This window comes from Hevea brasiliensis, chromosome 7 (assembly GCF_030052815.1).
Source record: "Hevea brasiliensis isolate MT/VB/25A 57/8 chromosome 7, ASM3005281v1, whole genome shotgun sequence".
Lineage (NCBI taxonomy): Eukaryota > Viridiplantae > Streptophyta > Magnoliopsida > Malpighiales > Euphorbiaceae > Hevea > Hevea brasiliensis.
The window spans coordinates 95,517,925-95,531,917 of NC_079499.1; the positions used below are offsets into that span (position 1 = coordinate 95,517,925).

The 13,993-nt window shown below is 34.8% G+C and overlaps 1 protein-coding gene across 1 annotated transcript; it reads left to right on the top strand.

Moving 5' to 3' along the window:
* The first annotated feature begins 6,335 nt into the window (after positions 1-6,335).
* Positions 6,336-13,907, top strand: LOC110671120 (metal transporter Nramp3.2). Its single transcript, XM_021833494.2, has 4 exons — positions 6,336-7,059; positions 7,775-7,911; positions 8,026-8,678; positions 13,348-13,907. The coding sequence occupies exons 1-4, from the start codon at positions 6,512-6,514 to the stop codon at positions 13,558-13,560; spliced, it is 1,551 nt and encodes a 516-aa protein (XP_021689186.2). The 5' UTR covers positions 6,336-6,511; the 3' UTR covers positions 13,561-13,907.
* The last annotated feature ends 86 nt before the right edge of the window (positions 13,908-13,993 follow it).

Sequence of the window (13,993 nt, forward strand, 5' to 3'; positions counted from 1 at the left end):
TTGGGATGATGTGGGTGAAAGAAAGATGATTGGACCCGAAATTGTTCAGCAAACTGAGGAGAAGATCAGGTTGATCAGAGATCGACTTAAGACTGTATCAGACCATCAGAAGTCCTACATTAATTTGAAGAGAAGGGATATTGAGTATGTAGTGGGTGAGAAAGTTTTCCTCAAAGTTTCTCCTTGGAAGAGAATTATGAGATTCGGCAGAAAGGGGAAACTGAGTCCTCGTTTCATTGGGCCATATAAGGTTTTGGAAAGAGTGGGTCTTTTGGCATATCGTTTGGCACTACCTCCAGAGTTGGAGAAGATACACAATGTCTTCCATGTGTCTATGTTGAAGAGGTATCGATCAGACCCATCTCATGTACTACCAGTAGAAGAAATTGAAGTGAATCTAGACCTCACATATGAAGAAGAACCCATAGAGATTCTGGCTTATGAGGTGAAACAGCTATGAAACAAGCAGATGCCGTTGGTCAAAGTGTTGTGGAACCATCATTTAGGCCAAGAGGCTACTTGGGAACGAGAGGAGGACATGAGGAGACAGCACCCATAGCTGTTCAGAGATTGATACCAAGTAAAATTTTGAGACGAAATTTATTTTAAGGGGGGGAGAATTGTAACAACCCTATTTGTATAGCCTGGTATATTTCACTGTTCCGGTGACCGGTGTCGGTCCGGACAATTAAGGGGATTAGAACCATGCTTAAGACAACTAGAGAATCCATAAACACAAATAATTAGTAATGTCCAATTAGTTAAGTATAAACAAGAAAAACAGAACATAAGAAGTTAAACGAGCCGAGAGTCACAGCGATGGGTAACCTTCTCAGAAAGGACTGCGAAGTCGTTTTAAACTCAAATTTCGAATCGTAAAATGGGACGCTGCGATTCTTAGGACCATTACGAACATAGTGAAAAAGAGAAAATCACGAAAAAGAACTGTTAAGCCAGTCAAATAATTAGGTTAGGGAGCTGGAAGAAATATTGAATTAATTACAAACCGGGATGAACCGGCGAGGGGCGATTTGGTCAATTGACTCCTGACCTAACTGACTCCTGACCTAACTGTCAGATAAAATCAGAGAAAAGAAAATTTCAGAATCGAAAATTAAATTAAACAACTAATGAAAAAATAAAAAAAAAAAGAGAAAAGAAAAGAAAAAGTTAATTACATCACCTTATGACATCAAAATGATGTCAAAAATTTATTTTTTAATTCCCACAATTTTTGACCCATTCAAATACATAAAGTAAGACTTAAATTACATAAAAACAAAAAAAAAAAAATAGAACCCTTCTCCTACCTCAAGATTTCGGCAGCCAAGGTTCTCTATAAGCCCACCATTGATTCCTCCATGAAAGCTTGAATACAAGCTTTTAAACACCCATTTGACCCTACCTTACCCCAAATTCTCCCATAAAAACTTGATTTAATCACTTGAGAAGAAGATTGGTCATCAAAGAAAGAAGAAAAGAAGAAAGAAAATTAGAGAAAAGGGGAGTTAGAAGTTACTACACAAAGGTTAGTGATTTAAGTTGCAAATGAGTTTATTACTTGTGTTTATAACTTAGTTAACTTAGAAAAAGGCTTAAAATGAAATAAAAATTTGTTGAGGGACCATGAATGATTTTTGGCCAGCATGTATATGGGAGTATATTTGCATGGTTTGATGGATTTAATTGGGTATATAAACCTTAGTCAGTTGAATGACTATGGTTAAAGGCATGGAATCAAGTAAATGCAAAGAAAGTGTGAATTAGGGTTTTGGACACTAGGGTTTAGAGACAAAAAATGTGAGAAACTTGTAAATGGCTCTTTGATCTAATATGAAGTGAGAAATATTCATTTGTGACCTAATTAAGTGTGTTAGAAGTGTTTGAATTAAAGCCAAATTCAGAGGGAGTGTGGTCATGTTGCTGGCAGCATGACCAAGTCAACTTTGAAGGACCAAAAATGAAATCTTACAAGTCCAATTGGTATGGGACAAATTGGGAATGAAAATAGACACTAAATGACACAATTTTCATTTAGGAAGCATGCCCAAAAAGTGACCAAAACCTAATGAACAAATTAATCAAAGTTGAAAAATCACAGTCTGCCTCTGTACAAACTGACCAAATGAACATTTAGTCATAACTTGAGCTAGGTAGGTCAAAATGACCTAAAATTTTACCAGTTGTTAGATGAGATATAGAACTAAAACTTTTATGAAGAACATAAACCCAAATTATGCCATTAACCATGTCATTTGGCCACCCCAAGTTGGTGACCCAAATCTGCCAGCACCAAAAATTGCCCAGAATTCTGGGTTGAATCCAATTCGGCAGCTATAGTTCAAATGGCTATAACTTGAGCTAAAAAATTCCAATTGGAGTGATTCAAAAAGGAGAATAAACTTAAGACAATAGGGAACATTTTCTGTGAAGAAAGTTTTGCCAAATTCCAATAGTAAAGTGACTAATGGAACAGTGCAACCTTAGACACCAAAACTGAAATTTTATCAAATTTGCCTAAAAGACTTAGAATTTGAATAAACAACCAAAACCAACAAATTTAGTGACCAAAATGTGGTATGTGGGTGAAGTTGGAATTCCCATACCTATTAAGCCTTAGAAAGTCAACAATTTGACTTGAATAGTATGATGAATAGTAACCCCAAAACACAAAATTTCAAGAACGTCGAGTTTAGCACGTTAGAGCTAAGTAAAAGTGAAGTTAAATTTATTTTTGGATTTATGCTAAGTTATGGTACTGAAACACTGTAAAACTGTGTGTTTCAGTTGAAAAGAATACCGGGAAAGAACCCGAGGAACAGAGTCAAGGCCAAGAGGTGACTCGCTTGAAGTTTGTGCACAATATCATTATGCTTTAAAATTCATTGATAAAGTAAATGAAATATACATTTTACTTTTGCTTTGAATTGTTGAAAGTTTATTGTGACCTTATTTATGATGTTTTGATTTAAATTGTGAAAGTTATTGTGTATATTTGAAATGATAATGTTTAGTAAATTGTTAAGATAAGTTTTGATACCACAGTGTCATGACCATATATTTGAACACCTCACTAGCACGACTAGTGGGGGTAATTAGTTTCGAATTTTGATTCATTCTCTGGAGAAGTGTTGAGGTGTGCCAGTAGAAGAGGATGTGAATGGTTATCCATATATTTGAGCTAGCTAGCCTTGTGATGTAATTTCTCTTTAGCCTCTAGCTATTGAGATTCTATTTGTTTCGAATGGCATGATCTAACTGTGGGTTTTATGAAATGTGATTTGATACTTCAAAATAAAATTGTTTGGGATTAAAATCTCATAATGCATGATTTGTATTTAATTCTCATGTTCAGTCAAATTTTCAAATAAATATGATTTAAGTTCTGCATAAAGATTATTTTAGTATATTGTGCACCACTGAGTCCTAGTACTCAGCGATAGCATTTATTGCTGTCGCAGATTTAGAGACTTGAGGAACAGCAGACTAAGCTACTGAGGTGTGAGGATCTATCAACTTGAAGTTATCGGGTATAATTTATACCCTGCCTGTAAATATTTATTTTGATGTATGTATTGCACATAAATATATGGACATGTAAATCGGTCTTGAGCAGTTTGTACAAAGTTTGTATAAAGTTGTAATAAAATTTAGTTTGAATTTTCATACTGTAGATTTTGGTATGATGTATATATATAGATCGTTGTCTTTAATGAATGGAAATGTTTTATTTTAATTTGAATGAGATTGATAGATATTATTTTACTGATGATTGAATTTTGAGATTTGAGAAATTGTTGAGATTGATTGTGAAATTGAAGTAGTGGTTGAGAAAATTTTTGGAAGTGCTTTTTTTTAGGTATTTGAAGAGCTGTTTTCTCAAAATACAGACGGAACTCTGTCAAAATTTTTATAAAATTTGCGGAGAAATAAAATGAACCAAAAATATTAAGTAGTTTTAATTTTAATTAAATGTTTTAAATACCTATTAGAAAATACTCACCACTTAACAAAAGTAAGAAAATTATTTTAAAATCCCTTGTAGGGTACTTAATGAGTTATCGGTAGGTGAAATGCCGTAGTTCATTAGGTATTCTACGGGATCATGTTATGCCTTACAGAGGGATATGGTATGACATCATAAGTACCAGGCACCAATTTCTTGAAATTAATTATCTGTTTGTACGGTTCCCCTCTTGGTGCGGTGGACTGCTGCTGTTGGGGAGGGTGGATCATATACTGTGTCATCATATCGATGGTTCTCTGCAAACCAGCTAGAGTTGCTGCCTTGGGTCCATGGGACCCTGTGCCATAAAAGACTGATCCTGAACTGGTGGCAGCTACTCCTCTACTTGAGTAGCTCTAGGCCTCCTACCCCGCCTCCTCGAGGCAGGTGCCTCATCCTGTGCCGACACCTCGTCAGGCACATCTGGTTTTGGTGCAGTGGCAGCTCTCCTGCTTATATGCATTTTCCTGAAATTCAGCGGCATTAGCCCACAAAATTTCAAGACTGCATATTACACAGCTCTATAAACTCATATTTACACACAATATATGAAGCAGAAACTAGAAGCAAAGATAATAATGCAAGACGAATGTGGACCATATTTTCCGCATGTGACTCCTATTAGACTCTTCCCAACATTTTAGATAATTTTTCCCTATGAATCTGGAGCCTAAGCTCTGATACCACATTTGTTACAACCCAACCTATCGGCCGGACCGGCACTAGGACCTAGGCCAGCCTAAATCCTTCAAGGCCCGTAGTAAGCCTAACTATTCCTCAATCCAACTCTAAGGTCCATTTGGGCCCAATTTCAAGAATTTAAACGAACAGGGTACGAACATAAAATGGACCTTTCAAAGGAAAGTTTTTGACTCACCCGACCTGTAATTGAATCGATTGAGTTAATTGAATCACACTAATTTATTAATTTAATTTTTAAATTGATTGAATCACATCAAATTATTTTTTTATTTAATTTAATTATAAATTTAAATTTATTTAAAGCCCTTGATTCTCTAATTTACAATACGAGATTAATAATATTTTAATTCAATTGGAGACCTCCAAAAATCACACACACCATTGCTAATAATCATAATTTTATCGGGCTTCGATAAAGAAATTTTGGATGATAATATTCCCAATGAAAGGAAAAATGACAAAAGTGAGCCAACATAAGCTTTGTTTGTTTTTTATGAAAAATATTATTTTAAATATATTAACTAAAACTAATAAAAACTAGTTTCATGCTAAATTTAATATATTTTAATTATAAAAAAATTTAAAATAATCTTTTTTTTTTAACAATCAAATATGCTATAAGATAGTGACTTTGATTTTGTTCATGAATTGAGTAATCTCAGGAGCAATTTTCGTGGGTGCAAAATTTATAATTTATTATTAAGAATATAGTATTTAAATATAAAAAATATTAAATGAATTGATTTTATAAATTATAATTTTACCCTCATAATTTATACCTTTATAAATTTCATTCAATTTTTAATATTCAACTTGCTACATTGTTGGTCTGATTTGAATTCGATAACTAAAAGTATATTTCTCATTTGATATATTCAATCATCTAAACATTTAATTGAAATTGATAAAAGACACACACAAAGATAAATTATTTTTCACTAAAATATTTTTTATCATTTAATTGTAATATTAAGTTAATAGTGCATTTTATATAAGTGTATTTTTATATTTTAATAAAATTATTAAAATTTAAAAATAAAAAATAAAATTTTATTTTAAAAATAACTTAATTTTTCATTTCATTAAAAAAATATTTTATATTTATTTATTTTTTAATATCTCAATACTAAAAAATATAGTAAATATTTTCTACAAAATAAACAAAACTTAAAAAGAAATCATCACATTAAATTTTAAAAAAATTATTAAATACACTATATATATACCCTTTTTCTAAAAAAAAAATATAAATTTTTTTTATTTAAAATTAAAAATAATTAATTTATATTTAAAAAAATATTATTTTTCAGTGTTTCTAAAATAACTTAACAGTTAGCCTCAGCTTCAATTTAGGCAAGAAAACCTCAAAATAGAAATTTCTACGATAATCTAGATTATTTGCGAAAGGGGAAGCCATAGCTTTCATTGACAAGAGAGTTTAATTTAAAATGCTTCTGTTAAAATTCACAAATTTCCGTAAAAGGATAACAAAGAATTTTGCTGGTGTGGCGCACCGCAATGGCTGCTAAACCTCATTCCCTTAAGTTGAAATGGCGAAAATACCCCATATTTAATCGATAGAGTCAGTCACAATCCCACGTGGCACTTCCTAATTCGAATATTAAGGGGGAAAAATAAAAAATAAAAAGCGAACGGAATGAAAGAGTAGTGAGGAGTGACGACAGGTAGCTTTCTTTCCCTGTCCAAGCTCTTGTCTTGCTAGAAAAGGGAAATCATGAACGAAAACGATAAAGAAAAATCAAAGGAAAAGCAAGAACCAAACCAGAACTAAATCTCTAAACCATGCGACCCCAAGATCACCCCCAGCAACCTCTATTGCTCAACCGAGGAGAAGAAGAAGAAGAAGAAGAAGAAGAAGATGAGCAGGAAACCGCTTATGATTCTGACGAGAAAGTCCACATCATCGGAATCGACGCTGACTCCGACTCCGACAACGCGCCGCCATTCTCATGGAGAAAGCTTTGGCTTTTCACTGGTCCCGGTTTCTTAATGTCCATAGCGTTCCTTGATCCCGGGAATTTGGAGGGGGATCTTCAGGCTGGAGCGATTGCTGGGTATTCGTTACTCTGGCTTCTCTTGTGGGCCACGGCTATGGGGCTTCTCGTTCAGCTCCTGGCGGCTCGGCTCGGCGTGGCGACTGGGAGGCATTTGGCTGAGCTGTGTAGAGAGGAGTATCCCTCGTGGGCTCGAATGGTGCTGTGGATTATGGCTGAGTTGGCTTTGATAGGGGCTGACATACAGGAGGTTATTGGAAGTGCTATTGCTATTAAGATTTTGAGTAATGGGGTTTTGCCTTTATGGGCTGGCGTTATAATCACCGCTTGTGATTGGTAATTTTCTGAGCTTCCCTTACAATTATACCTGTTTTCGATAATTTCTGTTGAACTTCATGCGTTTTTGGGTTTTGTTTCTCAGGTTGAGCACTTCACCTTTTTAAGTCCCTTTTTAAGTGTCTCCAGGCTTTTGAATTTCATGGTCTCTGGATGCATTTTAATCCCATTTCTGGGAATTTAAAGTTTGAGCCTTTATTTTTTTTTTAATTTAATAAAAACTCTTGGGTTTTTATATGCAAAAAAAAAAAAAAAAGGTTTTTGACTTTTGAAGTTGAAGACTTGAACACTTCTGGCATGTCTATGAATTTTCATCATTAGAATGCTGTAATAGCTTAAATTAGGTAAATTATCAACAAGTTTAAAAAAAAATTAACGGATCGGTTCAAATTCTTTCTTGAATTTGTGTATTATTATCTTATGCATCATTCATGGAACTTCTGTTGTTCTTGATTTCTAGGTAAACTGGGACCAGGATTGGAAAACATTGAAGGGAAAGAAAGCTAATAATAAACTCAGTAGATCAGTAGATAAAAATATTTTCCCTTTCAAATTGTTGGAACTTGGTTTCCTCAATTCAAATGCTATCTTTTTTTTTTTTCCTCATTTTCTCAGTAACTAAACAATGATTTTATATATATTCTTTTGGTTTTACCTTGCTTTGTTATAGACAAATTCAATTCATTATGTTGATGCAGTTGGGTCATTGTTACAGTTTTATCTTCCTATTTCTTGAGAACTATGGTGTGAGGAAATTGGAAGCAGTTTTTGCTGTTCTCATTGCAACAATGGCACTCTCATTTGCTTGGATGTTTGGTGATGCAAAACCCAACGGCATGGAGCTTCTTCTGGGTGAGTAATACCTGAGTAGAAATTTCAATTTAAACACTCTCTTCTTCTCTGTATTTATCAACTATTTTGCTGCATTGCATCTAAAATGCAGCCAAATGAATTTTTGTATTACAGGTATTGTAGTTCCTAAACTGAGCTCCAAAACAATACAACAGGCTGTTGGAGTTGTGGGTTGCATTATCATGCCTCACAATGTATTTTTGCATTCTGCTCTTGTGCAGTCAAGGGATGTTGACCACACCAAGAAAGGCCGGGTTAAAGAAGCTCTCAGATACTACTCCATAGAATCTACTGTTGCCCTTATAGTATCTTTCATTATCAATTTATTTGTGACAACCGTGTTTGCGAAAGGTTTTTATGGTACAGAACTGGCAAATAATATTGGCCTTGTGAATGCTGGGCAATACCTTCAAGAGAAATATGGGGGTGGATTTTTCCCAATTTTGTACATATGGGGTATTGGATTATTAGCAGCCGGCCAGAGTAGCACTATTACTGGCACTTATGCCGGGCAGTTTATTATGGGAGGTTTCCTGAACTTGAGATTGAAGAAATGGCTCAGGGCATTGATCACCCGAAGCTGTGCAATCATCCCTACTATGATTGTTGCACTTGTTTTTGATACATCTGAGGACACTCTGGATGTTCTAAATGAATGGTTAAACGTGCTTCAATCGATTCAGATTCCTTTTGCACTTATCCCTCTTCTCTGTTTGGTCTCCAAGGAGCAAATCATGGGCACTTTCAAAATTGGTACTGTTCTCAAGGTATGTTGATGATTCCCATCATTTTTATTTTGGTCATGAATCTTTAGATGATCATTAAATTGCTGTCAAGTAACTGTGGAAAAAAAAATACATTCCTTTTCTATTTTTTAAAGATCTCAACTCAACTAAACCTTTATCCAAAAAATTTGGAGTCGGCTATATAGATTCTTTTTTTCCACTCTAAACGACCTTGGGTTAAGTCCTCGAAAATATGTAATGCTTCTAAGTTATATTGTACTACTCTCATCCAAGTCAGTTTAGCTCTAACCCTACTTTTCTTTCTATCCTCTAACTTAATGTGCTCTACTTGTCTAACTGGAGCCTCTGTATGTTTACGCTTTACATGACTAAACTAACTCAATCTCCCTTCTCTCAACTTATCTTCAATTCACACTACTCCTACCTTTTCTCTAATACTCTCATTACGGACTTTATCTAGTCTAGTATGGCTACTCATCCACTTTAACATTCTCATCTCCGCAACTCTTATCTTAGACACATACGACTCCTTCAGTGCCCAACACTCACTACCATATAACATGGCCGGTCGTATGACTGTACGGTAAAATTTTCCTTTCAACTTATTGGGAATTTTGCGATCACATAAAACTCCCGTGGCATGTATCCACTTCAACCATCCGCCTTTAATCCTATGATTAACATCCTCATGACATCTTCCATCTACTTGAAGGATTGAGCCGAGATATTTAAAGTGATTACTTTGCGGCGGTACTACTTCATCCAAAATAACTCATTTCCTATCACTAGTTCAACCTTCACAAAACTTGCAATGAATGTATTCTGTATTCGTTTTACTTAAGTTAAAGTCCTTTGACTCTAGAGTGCTTCTCCAAAGCTCTTGCTTTCTGTTGACTCATTCTCGTGTCTCATCTATCAGAACTATATCATCTGCAAACATCAAGCACAAAGGGATACTCTCTTGTATATGTTTCGTCAGTTTATCTAAAACTAATGTAAAAAGGTAAGGGCTTACAGCTGAACCTTGGTGTAATCCAACTGAGATAGGAAAATTTCTTGTGTCCCTTTCCACTGTGCGTACAATAGTAGTTGCTTTTTCATACATATCCTTCAACACTTGTATGTACCTAATAAATACCCTTTTTTTTTCTAACACTCTCCATAAGATATCTCTTGGAATATTATCATAAGCTTTCTCCAAATCGATAAAAACCATGTGTAGATCTTTCTTCACATCTCTATATTTCTCCATCAAGCTTCTAATGAGAAAGATCGCTTCCATAGTTGAACGATCGGGCATGAAGCCAAATTGATTGGGAGAGATAGAAGTGTTATGACGTAGTCTATGTGCCACAACTCTCTCTCACAACTTCATATATGACTCATGAGTTTAATTCTTCTATAGTTTGAGCAACTTTGTATATCTCCATTATTTTTAAAAATAGGTACTAAAATACGCTTCCTCCATTCATTAGGCATTTTCTTTGAGTTTAGAATCTTATTAAGCAATTTAGTTAACTATGCCATTTCCATATCTCCCAAACACTTCCACACTTCAATTGGTATTCCATCAAGTCCACAGACTTTACCTACTTTCATTCTCTTAAATGCTTCCTTTACTTCTAAAGATCTAATCCTTCTAGTATAATTCACATTTTTTTCTATTGCTATGTAGTCTATATTCCTACTATTATCACTTTGACTATCATTAAAGAGATCATCAAAATAATTTATCCATCTTTATTTAATGTCCTTATCTTTCACCAATATTTTTCTTTCTTTATCCTTAATGCACCTAACTTGATTGAGATCTTGACATTCTTTTCTCTCCTCCTTACTAATCTATAAATATCTTTCTCCCCTTCTTTAGTTCCAAGTTTCTCATATAATTTTTCAAAGGCCTGCGCTCTTGCTTGACTAAATGTTTTTGTTGCCTCTTTCTTTGCTATCTTGTATTATTCATATGCCTCATTATTATCACACTTAGGTAATTTCTTATACCATTCTCTCTTTCTCTTCACTGCCTTTTGTACTTCCTCATTCCACCACTATTTCTTTTTTGAAAGTGGTCCATGTCCTCTAGACTCTCCAAGTACTTTTGTGGCTGCTTTTTTAATCTTTGATGCCATATGTATCCACATACCATTGGCATCCACATCCAGCTTCCATGCTTCGGACTCAAGAAGCTCATTTTTGAACTTCACTTGCTTTATTCCTTTGAACTCCCACCACTTTGTTCGAGCTGCACTATTTCTTTTAATCTTACTTGAATTGTTCTTAAACTTGACATTCAAGACCATCAACCGATGCTGACTTGTTAAAGCCTCTCCTGGAATGACTTTACAATCCTTGCATAGAGCTCTATTTGTCTTCCTGGTTAATTGGAAGTCAATTTGGCTTCTATGTTGTCCACTTTTGAAAGTCACTAAATGTGACTATCTTTTTATAAAGTAGGTATTTGCTAGTATTAGGTCGTATGCCATAGCAAAATCCAGGATGTTTTTTCCCTCCTCATTTCAACTACTAAAACCAAAACCTCCATGAACATTCTCATAACCTTGCCTATCACTTTCTATATGTCCATTCAAATCTCTACCAATGAAAACGTTCTCTTCATTTGGTATGCTTTGCATTAGATCATCCGTATCTTCCCAAAACTTTTGTTTACTCTCATTATCTAGTTCTATTTGTGAGGCATAAGCACTAACTATATTTATTGTTTCTCCTTCTAGTACTAGCTTTACTAGTATAATTCTATCTCTTACTCTTTTCACAACTATTACAGCATCTTTCAGTGTCTTGTTATGATTATGCTCACTCCGTTCTTGTTTCTCTCCTTTCCGGTAAACCACAGCTTGTACCCTGAGTTACCAACTTCCTTGCTTTTCTCTCCTACCCATTTAGTCTCCTGAATGCAAACAATATTCACTCTTCTCCTTTCCAAGGTATTTACAAGCTCCATTAATTTTCCTATAAGTGATTCAATATTCCAAGTACCAACCCTGATTCTCTTCCTATCTTGTTCCTTCCTTACTGATATCCTTCTATGATATCTTCTATTGCTCTCTATGTCTATCTTGTGTTCTGTTCCACTATCTATTCTACTATCTGTCCTATGGACCAATTTCTTTACCCACACCCGTCCTTAATGTGTGAATCCTTGCTCATTTAACACCACACTCGGACGCCGGCATGACGCGTCGCTTTCGGTGAACGCCCTACACCCTTGCATATTTATCACTACACTCGGGCTCCGATGTAGCGCTTGGTAAGTAGATGCCCCAACGTTTATATCATTTGAATCCATATCATGAGATGTAACAAAATTTTTACACTGTTTGTCACTTATCGCAATCCTCCTCCTTTATCCGGGTTTGGAACCGGCTAAGCACAAACTACTTAGGCGGAATTAATTTTTTTAAAGATCTAATAGCCATATATTGTCTAGTTCTTTGAGAGTCGAATCTACTGTGAATTCAGAAGTTGTGTATTTAGGGAAGCTAACAACTTATTGTCCATGTTGTCTGAGAATTTTTAGAAACCAAGCAATTCAAAAGAAAATCCTGCATGTGTAGATGTAGTAATATACCTTTGTTTTGAAATCTACATTCTGGTACCATTATTGAATCAGGAATATTGTCCTGTATGACTTGTATGCTTGTTAAAATGGTTACTTGTGGAAAATCTGCTTGTGATTTGGGTATTTGATGTAATTTGTGATGTGATTTGGGTATTTGAGTAAATTATTAAATCACAAAAATTCGAAGAAAAACTAAGCTCTTTGTTTGCAAATTGTGTTAGTGGCCAGATTGTTTCCTATTTGACATCCTTCTTGTTTCATTGACTTATATATGATATCTTCAACATCCTATTTGCCATGCAGCAAATGGATTCAGATAGATCATGGCATCAATTATTTTTTGCACTCTTAACACTGATCAACTTGGTATCTTGTTGATAATATGTCATGATGGCATACTTTTAGGATTTATCAATGTTGATAATATGTCATGCATACTTCTAGGATTTATCAATGGCAATGGTGGAACCAGTTCAACAGAACTCCTATTTTGTTAAGATGCAAAACATGAAACTAGCGACCATTAACTTCAGGCAATCTAGAAAGTGGAATGGCTTTTGCTTGTTCTAGAACAATATTTAAAACTAAAGTGTCACTTTACACTTAAATTCTCTTCCTTCTGCCCTTTGGTTCAATGATTTGGTGATCTACTGTAAATTTCCTCTGAAAGCTTTTCACTGGTCTTTGTGAAAATCTGTCTGCAGCATAACTTTTGCTCGGTCCTGGCTCTGGTGATTGTTAGTATTATTCTCTAGTCAAACTAGTGATTTATACTTCATCAATGCCTTTGACATGAATGATGTTGTGAGTGCATCACAATTGAACTAATTTGACAACATTTCTTCCTGATAGCTTTGCAAGTACTTTCATGTATGCTTTGGAAGAGCCCTGTAAAGACGGAATTTAATTGGGATGAATAACCATATAACCATAATCACATTAAAGTTGAAGCTGTAAAATCTCAGATGAATGGAATTGTCAACTCTATCTAGGCATTTTGATTATTCTTTGTTTATTTTCCTTAAGTGAAACTGAGGCCCAGAAATTCATCTTTCTTTGATAGTCTCTCTAATTTATTTGCATTATTTCAACGTCTTTTTCTCTATGCAGATGGTATCTTGGCTTGTGGCAGCACTGGTGATGTTAATCAACGGTTACCTTTTAATCGACTTTTTCTCCCATGAAGTGAATGGAGTAATTTTTGCCACCGTGGTATGCATTTTCACTGGTGCATATGTAGCATTCATAATTTACCTCGTTTCCAGGGGAATCACCTTTGCTTCATGGTGCTATCCTCCTAAAAATGTAGAAGGAATCGAGTAACTAAACTACAGTTGCAAGATATTTTAATCATACATTATCGAGTGGCGCCAACACATTGGATAGATGTGCACTTCTTCTGGAATAACCTTTACGTTTTCAAGCATAGAGTTTATACCTCTTGAATACTTCTGGGGCTAGCTGTGTACAAAGTTCACTTACTGTACTTCTGGGAACTTGTAGAGGGTGGCAATGGCTGGAAGAAGCATGGCTTGCAAACTAAGCATGCTTTTTCAATCAGCTGTAGTTACTATACTGCAACTTTTGTTGGTAGATAAGTTTGCTCTAAATCAGCTTTGAACACTGTAATGAAATTAGATAATCAGAGCATTTTTCCATTTGGTTGACAATTTCCAAAAATGTTTCTTTTCAGCTAGTTGGTGTCCTAAACTTTTCAATCATGCAGGTTGTTAATTATTCCTCTATTATTGTTAAA

Coding starts and splice junctions, on each gene's coding strand:
- LOC110671120 (XM_021833494.2), top strand. CDS start 6,512: ATGCGACCCCAAGATCACCCCCAGCAACCTCTATTGCTCAACCGAGGA. Junction 7,912..8,025: donor CGGCATGGAGCTTCTTCTGG/GTGAGTAATACC, acceptor TTTGTATTACAG/GTATTGTAGTTCCTAAACTG. Junction 8,679..13,347: donor AAATTGGTACTGTTCTCAAG/GTATGTTGATGA, acceptor TTCTCTATGCAG/ATGGTATCTTGGCTTGTGGC.